The 25,092-nt window shown below is 37.5% G+C and overlaps 1 protein-coding gene and 1 non-coding gene across 4 annotated transcripts in view; one reads left to right on the top strand and one right to left on the bottom strand.

Moving 5' to 3' along the window:
* Positions 1-25,092, bottom strand: part of PDE5A (phosphodiesterase 5A) — a 151,686-nt gene that overhangs the window by 55,673 nt on the left and 70,921 nt on the right. For all 3 annotated transcript variants that reach the window (XM_070371936.1, XM_070371938.1, XM_070371937.1), the window contains exons 6-10: positions 24,081-24,218; positions 21,842-21,909; positions 13,086-13,194; positions 11,962-12,049; positions 1,210-1,385 (exon numbers count right to left, since the gene is read on the bottom strand). In XM_070371936.1, coding sequence (XP_070228037.1) covers positions 1,210-1,385; positions 11,962-12,049; positions 13,086-13,194; positions 21,842-21,909; positions 24,081-24,218 — 579 coding nt within the window. The remainder of the gene's footprint in view (positions 1-1,209; positions 1,386-11,961; positions 12,050-13,085; positions 13,195-21,841; positions 21,910-24,080; positions 24,219-25,092) is intronic.
* On the top strand, positions 20,566-20,637 carry TRNAC-ACA (transfer RNA cysteine (anticodon ACA)). The gene has a single exon. It is a non-coding gene; the product is annotated as a tRNA-Cys (tRNA).

Here is a 25,092-nt window from a genome sequence, read left to right as displayed (position 1 = left end):
AGACACGGGGGCTCCTTAGCTATCCTCTCTACTTCAGCATTATGTTTGAAATTTTCCAAATAGGAAGTATGTTTAAAAAGAGATTAATTTCTAATTGATAGCTGGCTTAGAGTCAATTCTTCAGTAGTCATGGAAACAGTAAAAAATTGTATTAAAAATTGTATATATGTATATGTATGCATACATTTAATTTAAAATATATGTATACTTGTGTGTGTATTTGAAACAGATTTCTACTGATTTCTAATCCAAAGTCTCTTATATTAGTACTTTACTAAAACTATTTAGAGTTTTATATTCACATTAGAAAGTATACCATCTTGGTTACTGGTAAATCTTGACTTACATATCTTTCTAGCTCTTATTTATTAAGGGGTGGAGGAAAAGTTACAATCCATAACTCAAACATTGATTCCTACTGATCTCTACTGGCTAAAAGTAGGCAAACACTAAAATATATTTCACACCAGTGTATGAATGACTAAGGAATGCCCTTTCTGAAGTCTAATTCCCTAGACTGGTTTATGATGTAAGAAATTTCCATCTTACACAAAGTGTTTTCAGGGAGTCAGTGAGACACATCTGGAGAAGGCTGGCCCAGGTGGGTAGGTGCAATCTGCTTGGGAGAGAGTCAGGTTTGAGGCCAGTCCCCAGGCCAGTAGTTCACACTCAGAATCACCTGGTGGGGGTAAAGCGGGGCTGTGCTGGTAGTAACACAGATTCCCAGCCTCCACCCAGGACTTACTGAATCAGAATTTTCTCAAGATCCACAAATCTGTAATTTGGAAGTTTTCCCTTTTCCTCATTTCTGATTCTAAGTGCTTGTGATATCTGGTTTTGTTTTTTTGCTGTGTGAATACAGCTGCTCACGAGGAGAGATAGGGAGGCTCAGGCAATGGAGAAAGGACAGGGCACGGAGGACTATCATCAGTGTGAGCGGCTCCTCACTAAGGTCTAAGGACCGCTTTCGGCCGAGAAAGCAGAGGACAGAAGGGACCCGGGGCCTGAGCTTTGATGTGGTCGTATGACCTTCGACAAGTTTCTAAAGTATGCTGGGCCTCAGTTTCCTCGGTTGTTTAAGTGAGGAGAGAGGAAGCACGTGGTTCTCGTATGGTCGCAGTGACGTCACAGACACCGAGCGCTGCCGCAGGGAGGGGTCGGCCGAGAGTGCTCGCAGGGAGCCTGAGGCGTCCTGCAGGGGCAGCCCACCTCTAACGTGACCATTTGCTTGGCCATGGCTCTTTCCACTGCTTCGTACATCTGTGTGTTCTGGATCCCCAAGCCACAAAAGATGACGAAAGCTTCCAGAAACTGTTCATCGTTGCGGTTGAAAGCCTTAACTTTGCCAGTGGTTTCCTCCATCTTATTAACAAGTTGGCAAACCCCTATAATAATCCAAGAAATTGAACAAATGTTACTATTCATAATTACAACATGCACTGACTTTAACACAGACCCCCAGAGGTCTAGGGCTTTTCTCTTAGGAATGCTTGCCATCTCCAAATACGCAAACGGATCCTCACAAATATAAGCTAGAACAATGAACTGAGTTAATTTACATGCAAACTCATTTCACACAGTCCTAAATGTATGTTGTCTATGTTCAAAAACATCCTAGAGTACTATTTTCTTCCAGATACTGTCACGAATTTTATATCAGTTGAATCCCCAAAGACAATTTGTCCTTTGGAGACTAATTGGATTTTTGTACTCTTGCCAAGAGAACAATTTTGATGCACATCAGAATTTTGGGTCACCCAGGCTGCCTTTCCTTACTGAGAAATCAGAAGCTAAAAAACACAATTATCCACAAAATAGAATGTAGGAAACAGTTCACAGAGACAGTCTCAAATTTCAAATATGTACCTCTGCATCCAGGAGAGTATTTCCAATCATTTTTGATACTGCAAATACATGCACGTAGAGATGACTATTTACTTAGGTCTAAGAGCAGAATTAATCTTTGAAGAAAATCATAACCTAACCTCCCAAGTCCTGGCCTTTCTTAGAAAGTCAAACACATGGTATATATAAATGGAAGACGATGTCAAATCTTAACTGAACTCATTCTACGGGGCTCTGATCCCAAGGGGTCTCTGCGAGGAGTCTGATGACCTTGTACCTCTGGGGAACAGTGTTTCTAACGTCCTGTCTCTTCTGCCTCTACGTACGTAACCCAGACCCCCATCGCGTGCCCACTGCAGAGTAGGTGCGGTGCTCCGTGCTTCAGGACACACATGGACTCTGGTCTGCATGACTTACACTGAGAAAGGTGCTCACATCCACTTTACAGATGAAGACAGAATCTCAGGAAGGTTAAGTCATGTGCTCCAGGGTGCTTACGTTTAAAACTGAAACCCCAGCTCAGCTTAGCCTCAAAGACCAGATTATTACCATGCAGCTGCCCTGTGCCTTTTACCCGTCTGATGACTGTTGGCAGTTTCTTGACCCACACCTTATTCTTGCTCACCCACACCTCTGCCTATAGTTTTCTGCTGGTCCCAGTCTCTTTCCTGTTACCCAGGAGATCCCTACGTGCCCTTCACAGGGAGCGCCCAGAGGCCTCCCACTTCCCCAGGGGAGGCAGACACCTCTCCTAGCTCCTTAACTTTATCACCTGGAGGATCATGGGGAGCTTTATTTCTGTCTCTCTTTCTAGACTGTACATATCTCGGGCTTAAGAGATTTTATTTGTCAGTTACACTTCCTCAGCTAGCCAGGCCTGGCACACAGCAGGACTCAAAAAATGTTAACCAAGTTAATGAAAGGATGCGAGACTGCAGTTCTGACCCAGTCTTGCCCATGAAGACTGTGGTTTGCTATCTCTTATTTCTTCCTGGAGCACAAAAGGATCTCAGAGAGTCTGAAATGATGCATAGTTGCACGTGTAGTTTTGATGTGCACTTTGTTTTTAACACTACTAATTATCTGTATCCTCCTTTTGCTCTTTGTTTGTGAGAGTTTTTCTATTTTAGACAGTAAAGCCATCCTTATTTATCAGTATTACCACTGCAGAGGTTACTTCTCTAACACTGATTCCATTATCAAGAAAAATTTAAAATTTGGACACTGCAAGTAAAAACCTTGAGTAAATGGCATTACTGCATTTACTCAAATAAATCAGCATTCGTCATTTTAAGACCACATACCATGTATAGTGCAAACAAAAGGGTTATGTCCTCCAACCTTTGTGAATCCCCAAATTATAAACATGGAACTGTTTATGAAGGCATCTGGCTATCTCCCACATCACATGTTCTTGAGAGTCATGCATTCCTTATCTTCATATCACAATGTAACTGCTTTTCAATTTTTACTAAGTTTTCTCCTGCTTGATGGCCACTTTTCATAAACAGGATTTTTCTTTTTGTCACTTCATAAGATTGACTGCATGTATGGAAAGGAAAAGACAAGCCGGTGAGGCTGAGATGTGGTCATCAGGCAGTCTGCTAGGCTTGGGACCGAGGTAAAGGAACTCTTTCCCAGACAACAGTTCAAATCATAAGCCTCAGTCCAGTCCTTGAATGAATACATTGTTGTTTAATCGCTCCGTTCAGTTCAGTCGCTCAGTCGTGTCCGAATCTTTGCAACTGCATGAATCTTAAGGCTCAGTCAGGCTTGCCAGGCTCCTCTGTTCATGGGATTCTCCTGGCAAGAATACTGGAGTAGGTTGCCATTTCCTACTCCAAGGGATCTTCCCGACCCAGGGATGGAACCCGTGTCTTCTCCTGTGGCTCCTGCATTGCAGGCAGATTCTTTACTGTTGATCCGCCGAGGAAGCCCAGTAAGTGGTATTAATTAATACCTCAGGAATCGAAAGGTACTACAACGGCAAATTCAGCATACACACAGTGAGAGCTGGCTGTACCGACCACAGCTCAGGGCAGAACACCGAGCATGTGTCTGTGTCATGACCCGCCTCGACAGACAGGCAGACACAGAGTAACGCTCAGGGTAAGAAAAGGCGAGAGGACAAGTGATCCCTTTAGGAATATACTTTGATTTTTCTCTGAAAGCAGTCACATTTATAGAGCATTCATGATAATCTCATTAATCTCTTTATACCCTTCATAAAATTTAACTCTATTAAACAGAAATACCTAAGTTGGAAAAAAATCTATGAAGAAGAAAAAGGTTTATAACAAACAGGGTTCTTTGAGAAAATGTAAAGCTTGGACCCATTTACAGATAGTTTGCACAATGTATTTCTTAAAGATGTGGAAGAGTGGATGAAGAGCATAGTAATGAAATTTAAAGCTGGTCATCTGAAATGCCACATCTACTAGCAAGTGATATAAAATCAGAAGCACTTATATATAAAAACAAAGTAGTTATTGCAGAACCAAAAATAAAATAAAATCACCAGCCAAAACCAATCACTATGTATAACCATAAAATAAAATATTCAAAAACATATTAGGTGAAAACCAAGAAGTAGCAGAGCTGGATAATAAAATATCAGTGCTACGTAATATTATTAGTTCACAAAGTACTTGTACAGACATTATTTCACATGCTTACAACAGCAGCTCTGAGAGCTAGTGGGCACTGAAGGCCTCTGGAAATTATGCCGAAGGGAACTGGGTAGTTTCTCAAATCATCCACTGAGGTTTCCTTTTCTATAATTCCAGAGGTCAGATGTTCTTAGCAACCACAGTTTTCCTTCTGGCTTTGTGGCAGAGCAGGGCGTCAACTCTTACATTCTGCTTGTGGTCTCTCATGGCTCAGACAGTAAAGAATTGGCCTGCGATGCGGGAGACCTGCGTTGGATCCTTGGTCAGGAAAATCCCTTGGAGAAGGGAATGGTTATCCACTCCAGTATTCTTGCCTAGAGAATCCCATGGACAGAGGAGCCTGGCGGGTTACAGTCCATGGGGTCACACAGAGTCAGACACGACTGAGTGACTAACACATATACACACAAGACCTGCCCTTTTATACCCTTATGACCAACCTTGCAAAAAAAATCTTTTTTCACTTGTTATTTGCCAATTATCTTAATTTAGGAAGTTTTTCGCTGCAGAAAAGATTTAATTTCTCAAGTAAGTCATCTTTTAAGTTTTCAACTATAGTGTCTTGATTTTAAAAGAAGCTCCCTGTTTTAAAACTACATATAAACCAATATTTTCCTCTAGCACTTTTACAGATTCATTCTATCACATTTAATCTTTTAATTGTACTTAATCCCCCGCGAAATTGCTACTGGATTCTTATGAAACTTATTCATACTTTAATAATTTAAATTGTCACCTCAAAAAATAAATTCATATTATTTCAACAGTATGCTTTTTTCACATTTAAACTTTATGAAATCAATTTGCATTCTCATCAACTGCTTGTAATGGTGTAACAGAAATCATGTCTTTCTTTCTTTGAGGTACATAAAATGGTGTCTTTCAACCAATAACATCTTAGAAATACAGTCTATTATATACCAACACAAATTATATTAGACTTGGGTCTGCATTTAGACTTTCTATTATGTTCCATCAATCTTGCCATCTTTTCGAGCACACATTTAATACTTTTAATTATGTTACTTATACAGCATTATTTTAATTTCTGATAAGACAATTCTCTATCCATCAACTCTGATTATTCTACACTATCCTTCCAGAAGAATTTTATAAATAATTCTTCTTATATGTTATCCTCCAGATGAATTTTTTATGTTAAGAACTCCCTTCCCCTTTGAGAAACAACCTTATCAGGACATGTATTAAAATTGAAATAAAACCTAATCTGCAAAAACTTAACATCTTAAAAAAAAATTCTTATCATCAGGAAATGTTTTGTCAGTTCATGTACTGAAGATTTTCAAGTTATCTAGTACAGTTTTATAGTTTTCCTCACATAGATGTTCCTATTTCTGACAAAGTTTATTCCTTGTTACTGTTGAAAATGGGATTTTTTTCCATTATTATTTTCCAACAAATTTGTTTTGCCATGTAAGCAAGTTATTTTCCTTTAACAATTTGAAAGCCAGGCACTTTTGCAACTCTCATTTTAGATAGCTACCTTTAGCTGATTCTCTTGGGTTTTTCCACTTAACAGTCATATCATGTTGTTAGTTACTTTGTTATTTCCTTTTCCATACTTCACCTTATTTCATCCTTTCCTGTCCTCTGGTTGCTTTGGTAAGAATTTACTTTGGGTAATGTTCTTTTTTTTTTTAATGACTTAAAAAATATAACTTTTTCAACTACTTCCATGAGAAATTTTAAACTCTCCTTAGTATTGGTTATTACCAATTTTTATACAATTTGTTTCATCAAAACATACCACTTTTTTGGTACAGTGTATTACATAACATCTTTTAATACTTTTTCTGCATCTATAATTACATTTCTTTTCTTGTTCCATGAGATGGCTGGATGGCATCACTGACTCGATGGACGTGAGTCTGAGTGAACTCCGGGAGTTGGTGATGGACAGGGAGGCCTGGCGTGCTGCGATTCACGGGGTCGCAAAGAGTCGGACACGACTGAGCGACTGATCTGATCTATTTCCCTCATTATCTGTGTTGGATGTTTGTTTAGTGTTTGCCCATCATCTCATTGTACTATCCCTTTTCATTTCATAAATTTCTCTTTTCAATTTCTTTCCTCTGCTTTCTTTCTTCCTATTCATTTATTTATTTTGGGGGCAGTGTGGGGAGTGAGATGAACACTTAGTTGAAATAGTTTCATTATTTCCTGATTCAGTTCGGTTCAGTCGCTCAGTTGTGTCCGACTCTTTGTGACCCCATGAACCGCAGCACGCCAGAGCTCCCTGCCATTACCAACTCCGGAGTCTACTCAAATTCCTGTCCATCTAGTCAGTGACGCCATCCAGCCATCTCATCCTCTGTCGTCCCCTCCTCCTCCTGCCTTCAATCTTTCCCAGCATCAGGGTCTTTTCAAATGAGTCAGCTCTTCACATCAGGTGGCCAAAGTATTGAAGTTTCAGTTTCAACATCAGTCCTTCCAATGAATATTCATAACTGATTTCCTTAAGGGTGAACTGGTTGGATCTCCTTGCAGTCCAAGGGACTCTCAAGAGTCTTCTCCAACACCACAGTTCAAAAGCACCAATTCTTCGGTGCTCAGCTTTCTTTATAGTCCAACTCTCACATCCATACATGACCACTGGAAAAACCATAGCTTTAACTAGACAGACCTTTGTTGGCAAAGTAATGTCTCTGCCTTTTAATAAGCTGTCTAGGTTGGTCATAACTTTCCTTCCAAGGAGTAAGTGTCTTTTAATTTCATGGCTGCAGTCACCATCTGCAGTGATTTTGGAGCCCAGAAAAATAAAGTCTGACACTGTTTCCACTGTTTCCCCATCTATTTCCCATGAAGTGATGGGACCAGATGCCATGATCTTCGTTTTCTGAATGTTGAGCTTTAGGCTATCTTTTTCACTCTCCTCTTTCACTTTCATCAAGCAGCTCTTTAGTTTATTATTTCCCAATGAAAATAGCAAAATATTTAAAACTCTACATCTCTGAGTACATTTTTGACCTTATACCTTGCATTTTTATATTAAATTGAGGTGACCACTAATTTTCTGAAATGCTATACTTTCATTTTGACTTTTGATTTCTTCTTTGACATTTGGGAGAATGTTTTCATTTCCTAAGTGAGCTTTTCCCTTCTAATTTATCCTTTTATTATACATTTCTAGTTTTAATGCCCTGTGATCCATGACAGTAGTTTTCAATTCTACTTTCCAGAAATGACTAAGTTTATGTTGTATGTGTGTATTTGTAAATTTCTAATGGATATTTGAAAGGAATTTGTTTTTAAATTATGACATATAAAAGTAAATGTATGCCAATTAAATCATTTCATTTTTTATATTAATCAATTCTAATGTTTCCTTTTTTCCTATTTAGCATTTTATGAAAAATGTATTAAAGACTCTCACTATGACTACCGTTTTGTCCACTTCTGTTTGTATTTTTAATAGCTTTGACTTTTATATATCAATGATGTTATTTACCTTATTAGAGGCATTTATGACAATTACACTTCCCTCTGTGAATTTAACTTATTCGATGCAAAGTGATTCTGTACATTATGCTCTTTTATCTTAAAATCTACCCTCTCTGATACTAATATTGTTATCTCTATTCAAATTTTGCCCATTTTGTGTACAGCGTGTTCCTATAAACAGTATATACTTCATGTTAGTATCTTCTAGAAATTCCTCAATGTTGGTCGTCCAGTAAAGGTAAGCTCTGTTTTCCAGGGCTACTAGGAAGTTTCTCTTATTTTTCTATTTCTTCAATCAATTCTTGAAACTATAATCCTTATGTTTATTTTCATTCTGTAGATTTTCACTTTTATAATTTAAAGATATAATGCACTAGTTTTATTTTTTCTCTCTCATTTTCTTCCAATTATTACTGTCTCTACAGCCTTATTTTCCGGTGCTTCTTATCATTAAACACAATTTACAGTTCTCTAACTGGGAAAAACTGGATCCCGTAAGCAACACAGGCAACATGTACCACGTATGACGCTGCACAATGTAATTACGTTTGCATTAGGAAAACCCTAGCAAATCTGTTTACAAACAACTGAATAGATTGCCAAATGATATAATTTAATATGAAAAAGAAAATTAAGTAGAAGTCGAATTTAAACTTAGATAATTTTACAGCATTTACTTATGCCTTGGAATCATATTGCCACACATAGATGAGCAAAGAATTGACAGTATGAGTTTAGAAAATACATTCAGTAAGAAATACATACTTCTCTCTCATACTTCACTGTGTCAAATAACATGTGGTGTAACACTATGACTTGCATCACTTTTTCACTAAAAGAAGAGATATAAATGTAAGTTATCTAAAGTGGAAATGTTCTCAACAACTTTTCCTTTTGGATGGGAATGGAACTGATTTCTTCAAAACATGCCCTGAAACTGACATGGAAAATAGGCATGAGTATTTCTGGTAAATATAAGAAAAAGACAAATGTAATCTAATAAATAGGGGAAATAATTGGTTAAAATAAATGAATGCTTCATGAGGAAAGGAGCTTCTTAATAGTGTTGGAAACAAAGTCGTGGAAACATTCTGTATCAGCCAGACCACTGAGCAAACATTAATGATACAACAGGCCCTGCACTCCTCTAATGTCTACAATTTCATCTAATTGTCAGTAATGGAAAAAAAGGAAGGAAAGAAAGATTACAAAAAACACATGGGCCCATCTGTCTTTCCGCATGTAACTCTGTAGGGATTATGTATTAGAATTACATAATAGCAAAATCTGGTCTGTGACATATAAGAAAAATTATTACAACCATGCTATTTTCCATGGTACATCTGTGAATATAAAGTTCACTTGAGAATTCAAATTCTCTGTTTTGTCACACTTACAGAACTCTGTCCCCACTTACAGAACAGTGGGGAACACTGAAAATTTTCCCTATTGGAATTACCTTGAACCCCCACCAGAAATCTCACTAGGGTATTTTTCTTTCTTCTAATTGGTAGGGAATTTTTCCTTCTCCAAAACAACATTTGCTTACTTTTGACTCTTGTTATCAAATAAGAATGACACAAAATATATGCAGACAGAAGTCTGATTACTTTAGCTGGTACTGTTCATTTCTTGTTCACTTGTCTGGAACAATGACAGGACCATAGAAGGTGGATTCTGAAGGGATCTGAAGGGTGTGACTTAGTTGTATAAGGTGCCCATAACTGTTTACAAGGTTAAACGGAGAGTGGAACCACGTGGATATCCTGAGTCCTATTCCTATCCATGGATCTCTGTGCTTCCTCAAATGACTCTTATTTATCACTTGTGTAAAGTGATGAAAAAGCCTGATTATAACTTCCTCCAGCCACTCCCCATTCCCAATTATTCCAAAGAGATGCTGCTGAGAAAAAGTGAAGACATGACTTAATGTGGCCAGCTGCCACTCTACCCTCCTTCTCACCAAAACATATTAGTATTAATAAATGGTGCATCACTTCTGGAATTCATTTCACGTTTTCAAAGGTCAAGGCAGCTTGTTGTAAGCTCTACACTTCTATCAAAAAGCATAACATCTGCAATGTAGTTTGCACCTAACTCCCTAGGATATAAACTTTTAACTAAACATTTACTCAGTGTCATATCGTAGGGCACCTCGGTCGGTTTTTTGGTCTCTGTTAGGGATCTGATCAGTGATACTCTTGAAAAGAGCTAATACATGAGTTCACTAGCTTCTCCTTTTTTCTCTGAGAACTGAGAGGCGTGCAAGTGATGAACAGCCTTCAGGGAGTCACCAGGCTGTCTTCCAAGAGGCTGATGAGGCAATTTACCAGTGAGCCCAGCCTCAGAGGCTCGCAAAGCAGATTACCACACCGAGGACATCTCCTGCTCTCTGGGGTGCAGAACAGTACCTCAGCTCAGAGACTGACTTATAAAACCAGAATAGTATCAAGAAATGGGTACCAACAAGAACTGGATCTGCCTCAGGAATGCGAGTAGTGCACCTGTAACTCAGCCCACGACCTCAAGTCCAGGGGACTGATCTACGAAAAGGAACAACTGGCAAAGCGAGCCTTGCATTCGTGAGGCTAGGAAGAAGGCATTCTCCTCACATGAGTTAACGTATCTTGGAAAGTAAATAATCAGAACGAGGGAAGTCAGATTGGTGGGCTGTTTCAAGGTGTAAGTCGGTGTATCTGTCTCAAAGCAAGGATGCACACCAGGAGAACTGGAATCACTGGGAAGTACCAGGACCACCTGCTGCATGCATGGCCACCCATGTGCTGGTCTCGTCAAGTGGTCAGAAGAGCCTGTACACTGATACAGCCTTCCACACCCATCTCCACGAAAGGGCCAAAGTTCCCAGACTACTGGACAGAACTGGAGAGGCAATTTTAGTACTGGTCTCCCCACTCCCCACTTTCATAAACAATACCTCCCTCCTCCACCTTTCTGACTGATACTCTTCTTTAATAAAATTACAGTCAAATCTTGGAACTAACCAGAAATTTTTTTTCTGGAAACTGATTTTCAGCCTGGAAACTAATCAGGTTTTTCAAGGTAAATTTATACAGCTAAGTTTTGCACCATTAGGGTTTTTATTTAAAAGTTTTAACCTTTATTTCAATTTCTAGGGGGAATATTTAACAGTTCAAGCTATTTTTACAGCATCAATCACACATGTGTTAGTCACTCAGTTGTGTCCAACTCTTTGTAACCCTACGGACTGGAGCCCGCCAGGCTCCTCTGTCCATGGCATTCTCCAAGCAAGAATACTGGAATGGGTTGCCATTCCCTTTTCCAGGGGATCTTCTTGACCCAAGGATTGAACCTGGGTCTCCTGCATTGCAGGTGGATTCTTCACCATCTGAACCACCAAGGAAGCCATAATTGGCATATAAATTTTCTTTTCGACTCTTAATATAACCTGCAGTGCCAAGAAACAAATATGTCAGTAACGGGAAACATCATCTCATTTTTCTGAGAATGCCTTCTTCCACCATTCCCGCAGTAGACATGTTTTACTAAACTTTATATAAGCATGTAAACTCCCTGAGGCAGGGATTTTGACTTATTCACTGATTTATCCCGGGTGCCGGAAAACATGGAGTAGTCAATGAATACAATCTACAATCTAAACCACATATTCAAAAAAAGAAAAATCATAAACTAAGATGTGAGGCTTTAAAACAATATACATTATTAATTTGATATCCCTCAGTCTACTAACTTTCAACATGTCATTTTTAAACAAAACCTCTGTTGAAACAGGATTATAATTACAAAAGTATATCATATTTAACAAGATATTTAACAAATGTTTGTCGACATTTACCAAGGTAAAATTATTTCAAAATTCTTTTATCATTCCAATTTTCATCTTTTTTCCATATTTTAGTCCTTAAATTTACACTGGAAAGAAGTTTCTAGGAATATATGTTTTTCTTTAGTAAGTGCAGAGTGGAGGTCAATGAAAAGGCTTTACCTATCACTTTGTTCTTCTTTCCATTTTTTATAGGTGTACAAAGCAAACTTCTAATGCACTGCTGGTTTATATTTCCCATGTTTTCATTCTAAACAAAGAAAAGAAAAGCAAAACAGCTAAATACTATGAACAGATTGTCTGCCCATTAGATGCTATACAAACCATACTGGACATATGAAGTTATTAATATGCTTATCTTTTATTAGCTGGAGATAACATCAGAGTGTAAAAAATGCACAAATTATAATGAAGTTCATATAAATGCAATAAAAAAGTCTTTACTAAAAATAATAAATATCCTATGTTTAATTTTTTTCTTATTTTCCATTTTATTTACCTATATTTCTTTTATTTTCCATTTTAAAGTTTAAGCAGCTTACAGTAGTACTAAGCAAAATATTTACTGAGTTCCAACTATCCCTGTGTAGTAGATGTCTCAAGTAACTTAATAAGAAGGGTAGAAATCAGAATCTTTACACCACCAAGGATTCTACATGTTACAAATGTCTCTTTCTTTAGTTTTACCACTGTTTCTATTGTCCATATTGCTACAGTCCTAAAAAGGTCTCCTAGATATGCAAATAACAAAGTCAAGGCAGCTGCCTCCAACTGCAATGCTTTTCTTAAGTCAGATGAGAGAACATACTAGAACCTAAAGTTTCCAATGTCTAAGAAACTGACCCTTGTAGGTGTGCTGTTAAGAAAAACAAATACTCATTGTTTTTTCACAAGCTGTTCACTGTGGTAGATGACCAGTTACAGACACTCAAGCCATACGGAACTTAATATTTGAAGACAAACTCGGGAACTCTAGAAATACTATCTAAAGAGTGTCAATTGATATTAAGTAGGTAACAGTAAAACTACCTCAAAGTTAATGATATTTCATTAATACATTTTTAAAAAACTGACAAAAAGTACAGAGAAAAATACGTAGGTATTGCTGACCACCTCTGAACAGATGTTCTGAGCTGTTTTATTTCCCTTCCTCAGATCGGGACAAGCACAGATCACTTCCAAAGAGTCAATTCTGGAGCCGGTCCTTCGGTTAAGAGTAACTAGTACAGAGCAGGTCCGATAGGAAAACAGCCGTCAAGCTCCAAGTCTAGAAGCAGGTTACTTACTGTCCAGGGAAATCTTTTGTCCTTACTGACGTCTGGGATATTAAGTGGTTCCATGGTATTTTTGACATACTGAGCATACATGTAATTGATTCTGTTTGCATCACGTTCCCTGTGGAAAGAACAGAGGTGAGTTCTTTCCATGCAGTGAAAACACGCAGGTAAAACAGGCACATAGATGGTTATGAGAGAAACATAGCAGTCTGAAATTATGGAGCAAAGTGTACAGCTTAATTAGAAAATGAAGCTTTAAACATATTCGATGATGCACAACTTCAGTAGTTACTATAATTGAAATTTTTTGAAAAAACAAAGGCTCACAACTTTTCAGCTATCGAAAATTAGTTTAAAATGTCATTAAGTAATATTACCACTGTTAACGGTCATGTTGATTTTTGTGCCATTTAATGTGAAATCCATATGAATTTTCCTCTATGTCTTATTTTCTCATCAGATAATAGAATGTCTACAGTCGAGTGTCTGTTTTTATTTCCTTATTTGTCTACTCATACCAAGAGAATAATCTTTTACACATTTTAGACAAGAGAAAAATCGGGCAGGTCTAGAATTTTATTAAGTTTTTCTCTCTTCATTTTTCTGCTTTGAGGTGCTTTAAGACATGTATTTAAATGAAAAACAATGCTTTTGAGCTTACAATATTTTCCCAACTCTTCTTCCAGTTTCTTGCTTAACAGGTAGAACCTGTTAACCTGATGTCAGAGGGCTTGTAAGTATAATGCCAGTGCCAGAGTTGGGAAAACAGAATAGAATATGCCTTTTCATTAGGAAACTTCCTACACTCCCTGGTGATGGGAATAAACTTGGCAAAGATGGTCAGGTTATGCAAATTTACTCCGTAAATTTCTGAAAGGATGTGCCTACAGTAACTGTAAGATCACTAACTGAAGAAATAGGAAAGCCTAATAGTGGGAAGAACTATACAAAAAATATCTTACTGACCCAGATATCCACGATGGTTACCTAGAGCCTAGAGCCAGACATCCTGGAATGTGAAGTCAAGTGGGCCTTAGGGAGCATCACTACAAACAAAGCTAGCGGAGGTGATGGAATTCCAGTTGAGCCATTTCAAATCCTAAAAGATGATGCTGTTAAAGTGCTGCACTCAATATGCCAGCAAGTTTGAAAAAATCTGCAGCAGCCACAGGACTGGAAAAGGTCAGTTTTCATTCCAATCCCAAAGAAAGGAAATGCCAAAGAATGCTCAAACTACCGCACAATTGCACTCATCGCACACGCTAGCAAAGGAATGCTCAAAATTCTCCAAGCTGTGCTTCAATAGTATGTGAACCATGAACTTTCAGATGTTCAAGCTGGATTTAGAAAAGGCAGAGGAACCAGAGATCAAATTGCCAACATCCTCTGGATCCTTGAAAAAGCAAGAGAGTTCCAGAAAAACATCTACTTCTGCTTTATTGACTACGCCAAAGCCTTTGACTGTGTAGATCACAACAAACTAAAAAAGAGATGGGAATAGTAGACCACCTGACTTGCCTCCTGAGAAATCTGTATGCAGGTCAAGAAGCAACAGTTAGAACTGGACACGGAACAACAGACTTGTTCCAAATAGGGAAAGGAGTACATCAAGGCTGTTTACTGTCACCCTGATTATTTAACTTATATGCAGAGTACATCATGAGAAACACTGGGCTGGAAGAAGCACAAGCTGGAATCAAGATTGCCAGGAAAAATATCAATAACCTCAGATATGCAGATGACACCACCCTTATGGCAGAAAGCGAAGAAGAACTAAAGAGCCTGTTGATGAAAGTGAAAGAGAAGAGTGAAAAAGTTAGCTTAAAACTCAACATTCAGAAAACTAAGATCATGGCATCCAGTCCCATCACTTCATGGCAAATAGACGGGGAAGCAGTGGAAACAGTGGCTGACTTTATTTTCTTGGGCTCCAAAATCACTGCAGATGATGACTGCAGCCATGAAATTAAAAGATGCTTCCTCCTTGGAAGAAAAGCTATGACCAACTAGACAGAATATTAAAAAGCAGAGACATTACTTGGCCAACAAAGGTCCATCTGGTCAAAGATATGGTTTTTCCAATAGTCATGTATGGATGAGAGAGTTGGACTATAAAGAACGCTGAGTGCTGAAGAATTGATGCTTTTGAACTGTGGTGTTGGAGAAGTACTCAAGGTACTCTTGAGAGTACCTTGGACTGCAAGGAGATCCAACCAGTCCATCCTAAAGGAAATCAGTTCTGAATATTCATTGGAAGGACTGATGATGAAGACGAAACTTCAATACTTTGGCCACCTGATGCAAAGAACTGACTCATTTGAAAAGACTCATTCGATGCTGGGAAAGATTGAAGGCAGGAGGAGAAGGGGATGACAGGATAAGATGGTTGGATGGTTTCACCAACTCGATTGACATGAGCTTGAACAGGCTTAAGGAGTTGGTGAAGGACAGGGAAGCCTCGTGCGCTGCAGTCCGTGGGGTAGCAAAGGGTCAGACACGACTGAGCAACTGAACTGCCTGAACTGAATAGACGGAAACATTTCAAAATTAAGTGGTGTCTCAGGAAAACTGTCCACTTGCTCTGAGTTCTCAAGTTTCCAATCTTTTCCTATCTTCCTTCTCACTCAGCCTGTGCAAACTGCTTCTAGGACAGTGGTTTCAAATGGTGTTCTTGATCACTAGTGATACCACAAAGACTCTTGAAGTAGTGGCCTCATTCCTGGCCAAGATATTTTTGTCTTTCCTTCCTCTGATATGGCCAGAATATTGGAGTGGGTAGCCATTCTCTTCTTCTGGGTTCGAGAACCCAGATCGAGACCTGGGTTCAATCCCCGGGTTGGGAATATCCCCTGGAGAAGAGAATGGCTACCCACTGCAGTATTCTGGCCTGGAGAATTCCATGGACTCTATAGTCCATGGGGTCGCAATGAGTCAGACACGACTGAGTGACTTTCAGTTCTTTGATGTACACTTTAGGTTAAGTGTAACTGGCCAAGTCAGGTAATGAACTTATGTCCAGTACTATATACAACGGAAAAAGAAAGAAAGGGAAACGACCGTGGTAACAGAGGAATAGATGAATTTCAGACTGAACACTTCTGAGCCTAGACTGATAATCTGAGAAGGCATGAAAAATGTTAGAGACATTAGACCTAGGATATGCCTGGCTTCCTAATACTTTGTACATAATTACCTGGGGAGAATCCCAAGAAAAGGTTATGAGATAAGTGAAGGATTTTGGTTAACAAAACTATTTTAAAACAATAAATATTTCATAGAAAACAGAAGTCTCAGGAAAATAAAAGATGCTACAGTAAAGATAAGAAAAATGAAAAAGCATCTACAAAGAGAAAGGAGTACACTGGAAAAGGATTCCTTTGTCCAAACGTCTTTTACAATGATGATGATGATGATAACGACATATGACTTTTGTTATTATCATGATTTCAATAGAGGGAGCCAGATGAACCCAAATACTTAAGCAGTCCGATGTCAGAGTCTACACTCTCATACTCTGTGTCTACCATTTTTTAAAGGAGTACAAATCTTTTTACTATTTTACAAATAGTAGGTGTTCCTGCGTTTAAATATGTTTCCCAATGTAATTATAATTAACAAGTAGTATATATATTCCAAGAACATGAGCTTAAAGGATTAATTCCATGTGTTTGTCATTATGTGATAAAATATGCATTTAAAATTAACACGGGGCTCGCCTGGTGGCTCAGACAGTAAAGAATCCACCTGCAATGCGGGAGACCTGGGCTGGATCCCTGGATCAGGAAGATCCCCTGGAGGAGGGCATGGCGCCCACTCCAGTATTCTTGCTGGGAGAATCCCATGGACAGAGGAGCCTGGCGGGCTACAGTCCATAGGGTTGCAAAGAGCTGGTTACAACTGACTTTAGACTAAGCACAGCACACAATTAACATGAAATTAACTAATTTGGAATTATAGCACTAAAACATCTATTTCTTAAAATTACGAACTTACAGAAATGGTATAACATCACATTCACTTTTCCTTCTAATTAGGTGGCTCTCTGAATTGAAGCACAGAAAACTCTGAAACCTCCCATCATCTGGAGATGACCTTCACTTCTCAATTTCTACAAACCCCAAGAGCTTACTGTGTTTGATCCCATCGATAATACAATTCTAATAATTATGTATAATGTTCACCTTCACTATTCTTTATTTGTATACTTAACATTTCAAAACTGTCTTCAATAAATTGTTTTATCTTTTAAAAGTTAATCAGATGGTTGGTTAGAAGAGTACTAAGTGAGCCATACTTTTCCACTGACACATAATTGCCTAAAAAGAATGATTTGCTTATTGCTAACATCATCAAACTGCCAAGCATTTCATCTCATGAAAGAGGTTTGCATTGACAAAGTGTTTGTTTAATAATGAAAACTGGAAAGGCCTAAATTCTATCAATAAGAAATTTCAGAAATGTAATAAAGAATCTGCTAGCCAAGGGTCAGTATCAGCTAGTCCTTTTACAAAGCTAAAGTTACTAAACACCATTTTAGTTTTCACAAAATGAAGCCTGATATCTAATTTTTATTAAAATAAAAACATACATCACTATGAGGTCTTGTACTGCATCATTAGATTAAAAGCTAACTATTAGCTAATGTAAGGCACTGGTGTTAGATAATTTCCATTACTGTAAACTCGGTTAATGAAATCAGTTAAAATGGTCCATATAAAATTAGTCTTTTAAGGTAACCATACTGACATTTATCCTTTATAAAAAAATCTTTACACTAAGACTGTCTTGGAATACTTTTTAAAAGTGGAAAGATATATTTTCTTTTACAGAGAGGGAATGTGACATTCATTAGAAACAAAACAAGTATACAGTAGCACAAATCAAATATATAGTAAGATTTTAGTATTTTAATGCATATTCACCAGTAGAGGTCACTATTACACCAAATCACTGGGCTTGTTCAACTATCAGAATTAGAGGACTTACCTGAATTAATAAGAAGAATCCCAATGTGAATACATTAAAGTACACAGAAATATGCTGCCACACAAATACATTTAAAGGTAAATATAGATAATTCCTCATTTTATACATTTTTCTTTTCTGTTTTGGCTGTGCCTCTTAGCTTGCGCATTTGTAGTTCCCCAAGCAGAGATCAAACCCAGGCCCCGGCAGTGAAAGCACAGAGTCCTAACCACTAGATGGCTAGGGAATTCTCATCATTTTATACATTTAATATGCATATCATACTCATTTTCCTATTCTCCTCTGGATATATATAAATTCATAAATAAACATGTATATATATATATTTGTCTACATAGTAATCATTATTTATGCAAGCCAAAAGTAAAATAATCAAATATTTAATGTTTCAAAGTTTTCTAAAATGTTTATTATAAAAAGCAACAAAAATGTTATGGTGTCATAAAATAAAAATAGTATCTATTAATGTTCCTCCTAAGAATAAGACTTCATAACTGACCTAGGCAGTACAGCCCAATACCAGCACTTAAGAAAGATACATACATATTCACCAGGACATGTACATACTATCACATATTCAAAAAGGATTCAAAATCCACTAAAGCAATGTTAAAAATGCCAGAAAATATACACACAGAAGCTTAGGAAAGAACAGATGTGGAGATGGGAAATAAAGTTCAGTTCATGACCAACAATGCCAAAAGGGAAATAAAGGTCAGCTATTCTGATATAATTTTATGAAACAAAAATTCAAGGGTAGCAGAAACATCTCTGGGGTAGAGATTCCATGGTTTATGTACCCTGAGTACCCACTGCACACCCAGGTCAGCGGTCACAGCCTAGGTCAGGTGTACCCTGCAAGTCAAACCCATTCCCTATCTGTCCCTAAGTTACATCTGCTCCTTTGCAGCTTCCTGAAATACTTTTAATAGAAGCAAAGGTCTTTCATTGTATCATATTGGTAAAATAATACTCTTAATATAATGTTTTGATTTAAATACAATCACTTAACAAAGTAACAACTTTAAACCAGTAGAGTCAACAGTTTCTCCATCCTGATGGGGAGCACAGAAAAGGACAGGAAATGCCATGAAAGGGAAGAGAAGAAGACAGGAAAGGCATACAGGGCAGAAGACAGCTCCTGCAGACCCCACACCGGTCCATGGGGTCCGTGCTAACGAGGGAGGTTGGGACGAAACCAGGTTGCACACTCAAGCATTTTGTTCTTGCAGCTGCAAGCTCAGACAGTTTGGCTTTATATGACCTACAAAGATGATTTTAATTTTACTTCCATCTTTTTATTACAAACATTTTCTTCCAATTTTTTATGGTGAACTTTTGAAATACATAAGAAAGCTGAAAGCAAAATAAATATCCTACTCGTAGATTCAACAATTTTTAATATTTTACCACATTTGCTATATCTACATATGTGCAAATATATTCATTTACTTATACTAAATTTAGATATATTTGCTTTATTATATTTAGATATATTTACTGTTTTATTTTTTTGTTGAACCATATTTTTTTTGTTGTTGAAAATATCTTTTTTTAATTGAAGGAAAAAAATTTTTTAATTGAAGTACAGTTGATTTACTATGTCATGTTAGCTTCTGGTGTACAACACAATATACATATATGTATATATGTTATATATGTATATATACGTGTATAATACATATATGTCATGTGTACACATACATAACTGAATATTTTCCCTTTTTCAGATTCTTTTCCCTGATAGATTATTACAAAATATTGAGTATAGTTCCCTATGTTATACAGGAGGTCCTTGTTGATTATGTTTTATATTCAGTAGTGTATATAGGCTTAGTCCTAACCTCCTAATTCATAACCCACCCACCCTACTACACCCTACTCCCTCCCCAGCCGGCCCATCTGAACTATTTTAAACTAAGATGCAGACATCCTAACACTTTATCCTTACATAAACCAGCACGAATCTACTAAAAATAAGAACATTCTTCTACTAACCACTTAGTAATGCCAAAGAAAAGGTAACAATAATTCCACACCAATATCCAGTATCCAGTCCATATTCAGATTTTCAATTATCCTCACAAATGTCTTTGACAGCTATTTGCTTTTAACTAGGATCTAATCGGAGAAGGCAATGGCACCCCACTCCAGTACTCTTGCCTGGAAAATCCTATGGACGGAGGAGCCTGGTAGGCTGCAGTCCATGGGGTCGCTGAGGGTCGGACACAACTGAGCGACTTCACTTTCACTTTTCACTTTCATGCATTGGAGAAGGAAATGGCAACCCACTCCAGTGTTCTTGACTGGAGAATCCCAGGGACGGGGGAGCCTGGTGGGCTGCCGTCTATGGGGTCGCACAGAGTCGGACACGACTGAAGTGACTTAGCAGCAGGATCTAATCAAGGTTCATGTACTGCATTTGGCTGTCATGTCCAAGGACAGCCGCTCCCTCCATTTTATCCAATGACTGTTGACTTTTTGAAGAGACTAGGCCAGTTATTCCCTGGTGGCTCAGATGGTAAAGTGTCTGCTTACAATGCAGGAGACCCAGGTTCGATCCCTGGGTTGGGAAGATCCTCTGGAGAAGGAAATGGCAACCCATTCCAGTACTCTTGCCTGGAAAATCCCATGGACGGAGGAGCATGGTAGGCTACAGTCCATGGGGTCGCAAAGAGTCGGACGTGACTGAGCAACTTCACTTCACTTCACTTCAGGCCGGTTATCTTACAGAATGTTCTACAGATTTGCACAGAGATTGTTTTTAAAGAACTACCACCAAGGGACTTGGTTCCTGAGGATATTACTGTGACATCATTCACCAACATGAAATAATCCTCTGATAGGTCAACTGTAGAGTGAAAACTCTGGAACTTTAACGTCAATGGTAAAGTTAAATAATGTTCTATTTCCATGATAATATGCGGCTTTTAATTATAATATCACTAATAAGGGGTAGTATAAATTGACATGAATTATTTTAGGGAGTGAAATAATTGAAAGAAATAAATAATGAAAAATACAAATGGCATTATGCCCAAGAATTCCTGACGCTTGACCCCGGCAGACTTATATTCCTGGGATTACCCAATTGCTTAAGCAAACACCACCAGTAATTTGCTAAGGGTACAAAAATATGAGAAAGAACATTTGTTAGTTAACTCTAAATCCTTTTTAAAGTTCTTCAGAAAGCACGTATAAAATTGGGCCAGTAACGTCTATAACCTTGATACATATAACCTTGACTTTCTATTTTTTCTGTGTACCAGCCAACAAAAAATGAATATAAATTTTAAAATTACAAAGAACATGAAAAAGAAATGAACTACAACAGATTTCTGATTCTTGCCATGCATACATGTATTGGTGTGATGGAGACTGCAGGCACCCTTCTGGGGTCAGTTAAATCCCGGGGCTATTTCCAAATCTGAACAGACTCAGAAGCCTATCAAATTTTCACCGAGGGACCAAAGTACAAAGCAAAAATATATCTGAAATATATGTCTGTGGGTCTTGAATGAATCAGCTCACAGAAAACACTGTACCAGGCCTAGACTAATTGTGACACTATTCACTCTGTGGAAGAATTCTCCAACAGGTCAACTGCAGTGGAAAAAACCTGGAACTATAACGTCAAATAGTAAAGTCTTTTCACAAATGAAGTTACTTGTAGGAGGAAAAAAGCAACTGCAGCTTCTGTGTCTTAAACAGATCGTGAAATAGCTATGTAACCAGCATTATGTACATGTGAAAATGACAGATAGACCATAAGTCCTTACCGTGTTAAAGTATCTGACGATTTTTCTAATTCCTCACACTCCATGTGAAACACACTAGAAAAAGAATCCTGGAAACAGAGCAACAACACATACTGAGAAATAAGTTTGAGAATACACTGAAAACTACCTAGACACACAGACATACAAGTCTGTGGAACTGAGACACCACTTCTTGTATTTTTTCACTTTCTCAGACAAAACTGACCCAAGTACTTACTTCATGACACTCTCAAACCTACTTCCCGTTACTAAGAACCATGCTCCTATTGTTTCTGATACTGACCTACAAAAGTACTTATTTGAGTACTACTTGTTTTTGCTTTTCTACCAGTTGTTAATGAACATGTTAGCTTCAAATTTTCTCTATATTTATTCAAAATCCTCAAGTTTTAGCCTTTATGCATATATTCACTGCTATTCTTGGATCTTTTTTTTTTTAAAAGACACAATTCAATAATATTTTATGAGATTATTAAATTATGAAGATTTTAGCAACAAAGGGATGTACTTTTGAAGTTAAATTGAAAAGCAGCATACATATTTACACCCATACTATAACTGAATAAAAAACTGGAAGGAAACAAATAAAACATGATATGCATTTAATGTGGGAACAGAAGAAATGAGTAACATTTTTTTCTTGTTCACATTTGGATTTTTGCTCATGTGTTGAAATGTTTTTTATAAAAAAATACTCACAGTATAAATGAACATCAAGTCACTTAATTGCTACCCCCAACAAATTAAGTCTTTAAAAAGTGAGCAAAACAGATTAATGGGCATACTGCTGAGCTATACTTTAAAGCAACTCTGATACCAGTCAGTTGCTGCCATGATAGCTGTTAACTGGTAGAAAGATAAGCTGAATGTTAAATAAAGTGATATTTAAATGGTCTAAAAAGGGAGTGCCCTTGTGTATAACTTTCAAAAACTAAATGACAAAGAGCAGTCACAGAGCAAAAATGGTGAACTGACATACTGCATTAAATTCAGACCTGAACTTCAGAAGGATAGCTACAATCTTGTAATTATCTCTATATTAAGGAATTTATAACTGAGTGAAAATATTTTAAGTAATTTCCATGAGAATACTGATTATCTTACAGCACAGTGAATTCTCATTTGATTTCCTATTAATGAGAGTTATACACACACAAACACAATGATTCAAATAACGCTATAGCACACAGTCCTATCTAATAAAATAATTAAAATTTTTAAATATAAGTATTAAAAATCTTTTTATAATTAAAATATATTTTATTTATATTTATAAAAATAATTTTTTCAATAAAATAATAGAAAAAACTATTATTTTTCTCCCCCCATGCATGCATGCTAAGTCACTTCAGTCATGTCTGACTCTTTGCAATCCTATGGACTGTAGCTCATTTCTCCACCCCCCCCCACCAAAATCAATTCAAATATCCTATACAGATTGTAATTGACTTTATGCAAGAATCCCTATTTTCTTTCCTAACCCACCAATGAAGAGCATGTTCTAAGGGTCTAAAGGAAAAAGAAAACAAACAACTACATCAAAAAGAAATATACCAAAAGCAGTGATTCATCAGTTAAGAAGGAAAAGAAACTGCAGAAAAGAAAACGGCCTTAGGCCAAAGGTGCTGATGCTCACAGCAAGGTCAGCTGACCTGTAAGTAAGCAGCACTCTATGAGAATACGCCATCTTTCCACACAGATCTTACTGCTTTACATGAAAATCAATGGCTTGAAATCTACCACTTAGAATACTTAAGCAACTTTCCCTGGTGGGAAGAATTTGGGACTAACAGGTACCTTTAACAGCACTGCCTCCATTGGGCCAAGACTTATGATTTCCACACAATCCCATTCCACTCAGAATAAACAGGCAGAACAGGTTTACCTGCTCACAGCAAGAGGGCACCACTATTCCTGGGCAAAAAAGGCCCGTACACTGTCATGACGCTGCACTTCTCCATCAGGGTAGTGCAGCCCTGATGAAAGCAGCACGCTGACACTCCCGTGGTGACTGCTCAGCGGACGGTCGACAAGGTGAGGGTGCACCGGGGCGTCCTCCAACCTCACCTCTACCCCCTTCCAACCAAACAACGCATGCTTTAATCAGCTTTACATAAACAACCATGTTCAGTTGGACTTGAGAGGGAGTTCTGAGGCCAACATGAGGTTTAAAAGCAGTGCTTTAAGGACCACAAGCTTCTGTCTTTCTAAAAATAAAAAAGTCATACTCTGTACTCACGGAGCAATCTTCATCCACTATGAAAATGGTGCATTTCTGCACCTGCATGAAAGAGATAATAGTGGCAGCTATTTTCTTTAGAATTACTTCTAATGATTGTTGTTCTTCAAAAATTAAGCTAGCAAGGTCAAGCAGCACCTAGACAAAAAAATTAAGAGCTCTGATTTAGTAATTATTAAAGCAATACAATGACTTATATGGGTTGTAAGTGGTTTATATATAATCTAACAAATTAAAACCAAGTTTAAAAAGAAAACTTCCTATTGATTGTTAGTACAATTAGTACAGTGGTTACGATCGGATTCTGAAGTCAGAGCCAAGAGTTTTTAATTCTGGTTTCTCCTCCTGCAGGCTTTGTGATCTAGTTTCTTGAAAATGAGAAAAACAGTACCAAAATTATGGGGCTGTTGTGAAGACTAAATAAGTTAACATCGAACAGTGTCTGATACATAAAACACAATATTGTTTTTGTTGATCCAAACTTCTGAGATCAACATTTACCAACATTGCCAACATTTTCACAGAATAAATGTTTTCCTAAATAAACAAAATTTTCAGAGTTCCTTTCATGTTTTTCCTGATAATTTCTCTTTCCTTTAACTCCAGAGAATTTCATCTAGTCTCACAGGACTACCTGTGCATGGAGGGGAGAGAAAGGGTTATTATTTAAGATTTACCAGAAGCAATACTATGCCAGGGGAGGTCTGAAAGATGAGCAGGAATTATTCAGTTAGGAATAATTATTGAAGTTAGAATAGTTATTGAAGAATAGTCATTGAAGTTAGGAAGGAAAATATCACAGTCAAAAAGAACTACATTGAGAGAAATTGGCATATTGTATGTTTTGATCAAATTTTTTAAGAATACAGAGTGTAAAGGGGAAAACTAAGCAGATGATATTGCAGAGGTAAATGGAGAAAGAATCCCAAAAGCCCCGTCTTTTGAAGCCATTTGGACTGTGATGGATTGCAGTAGAGAAGGGACAAGATCACCTCATTTTCATAAAAAGAAG

The sequence above is a fragment of the Bos mutus genome, chromosome 6 (genome assembly GCF_027580195.1).
Source record: "Bos mutus isolate GX-2022 chromosome 6, NWIPB_WYAK_1.1, whole genome shotgun sequence".
Taxonomy (NCBI): Eukaryota; Metazoa; Chordata; class Mammalia; order Artiodactyla; family Bovidae; genus Bos; species Bos mutus.
Note: the sequence above shows the minus strand (reverse complement) of the source record. Positions and strands in the feature narration are given on the sequence as shown.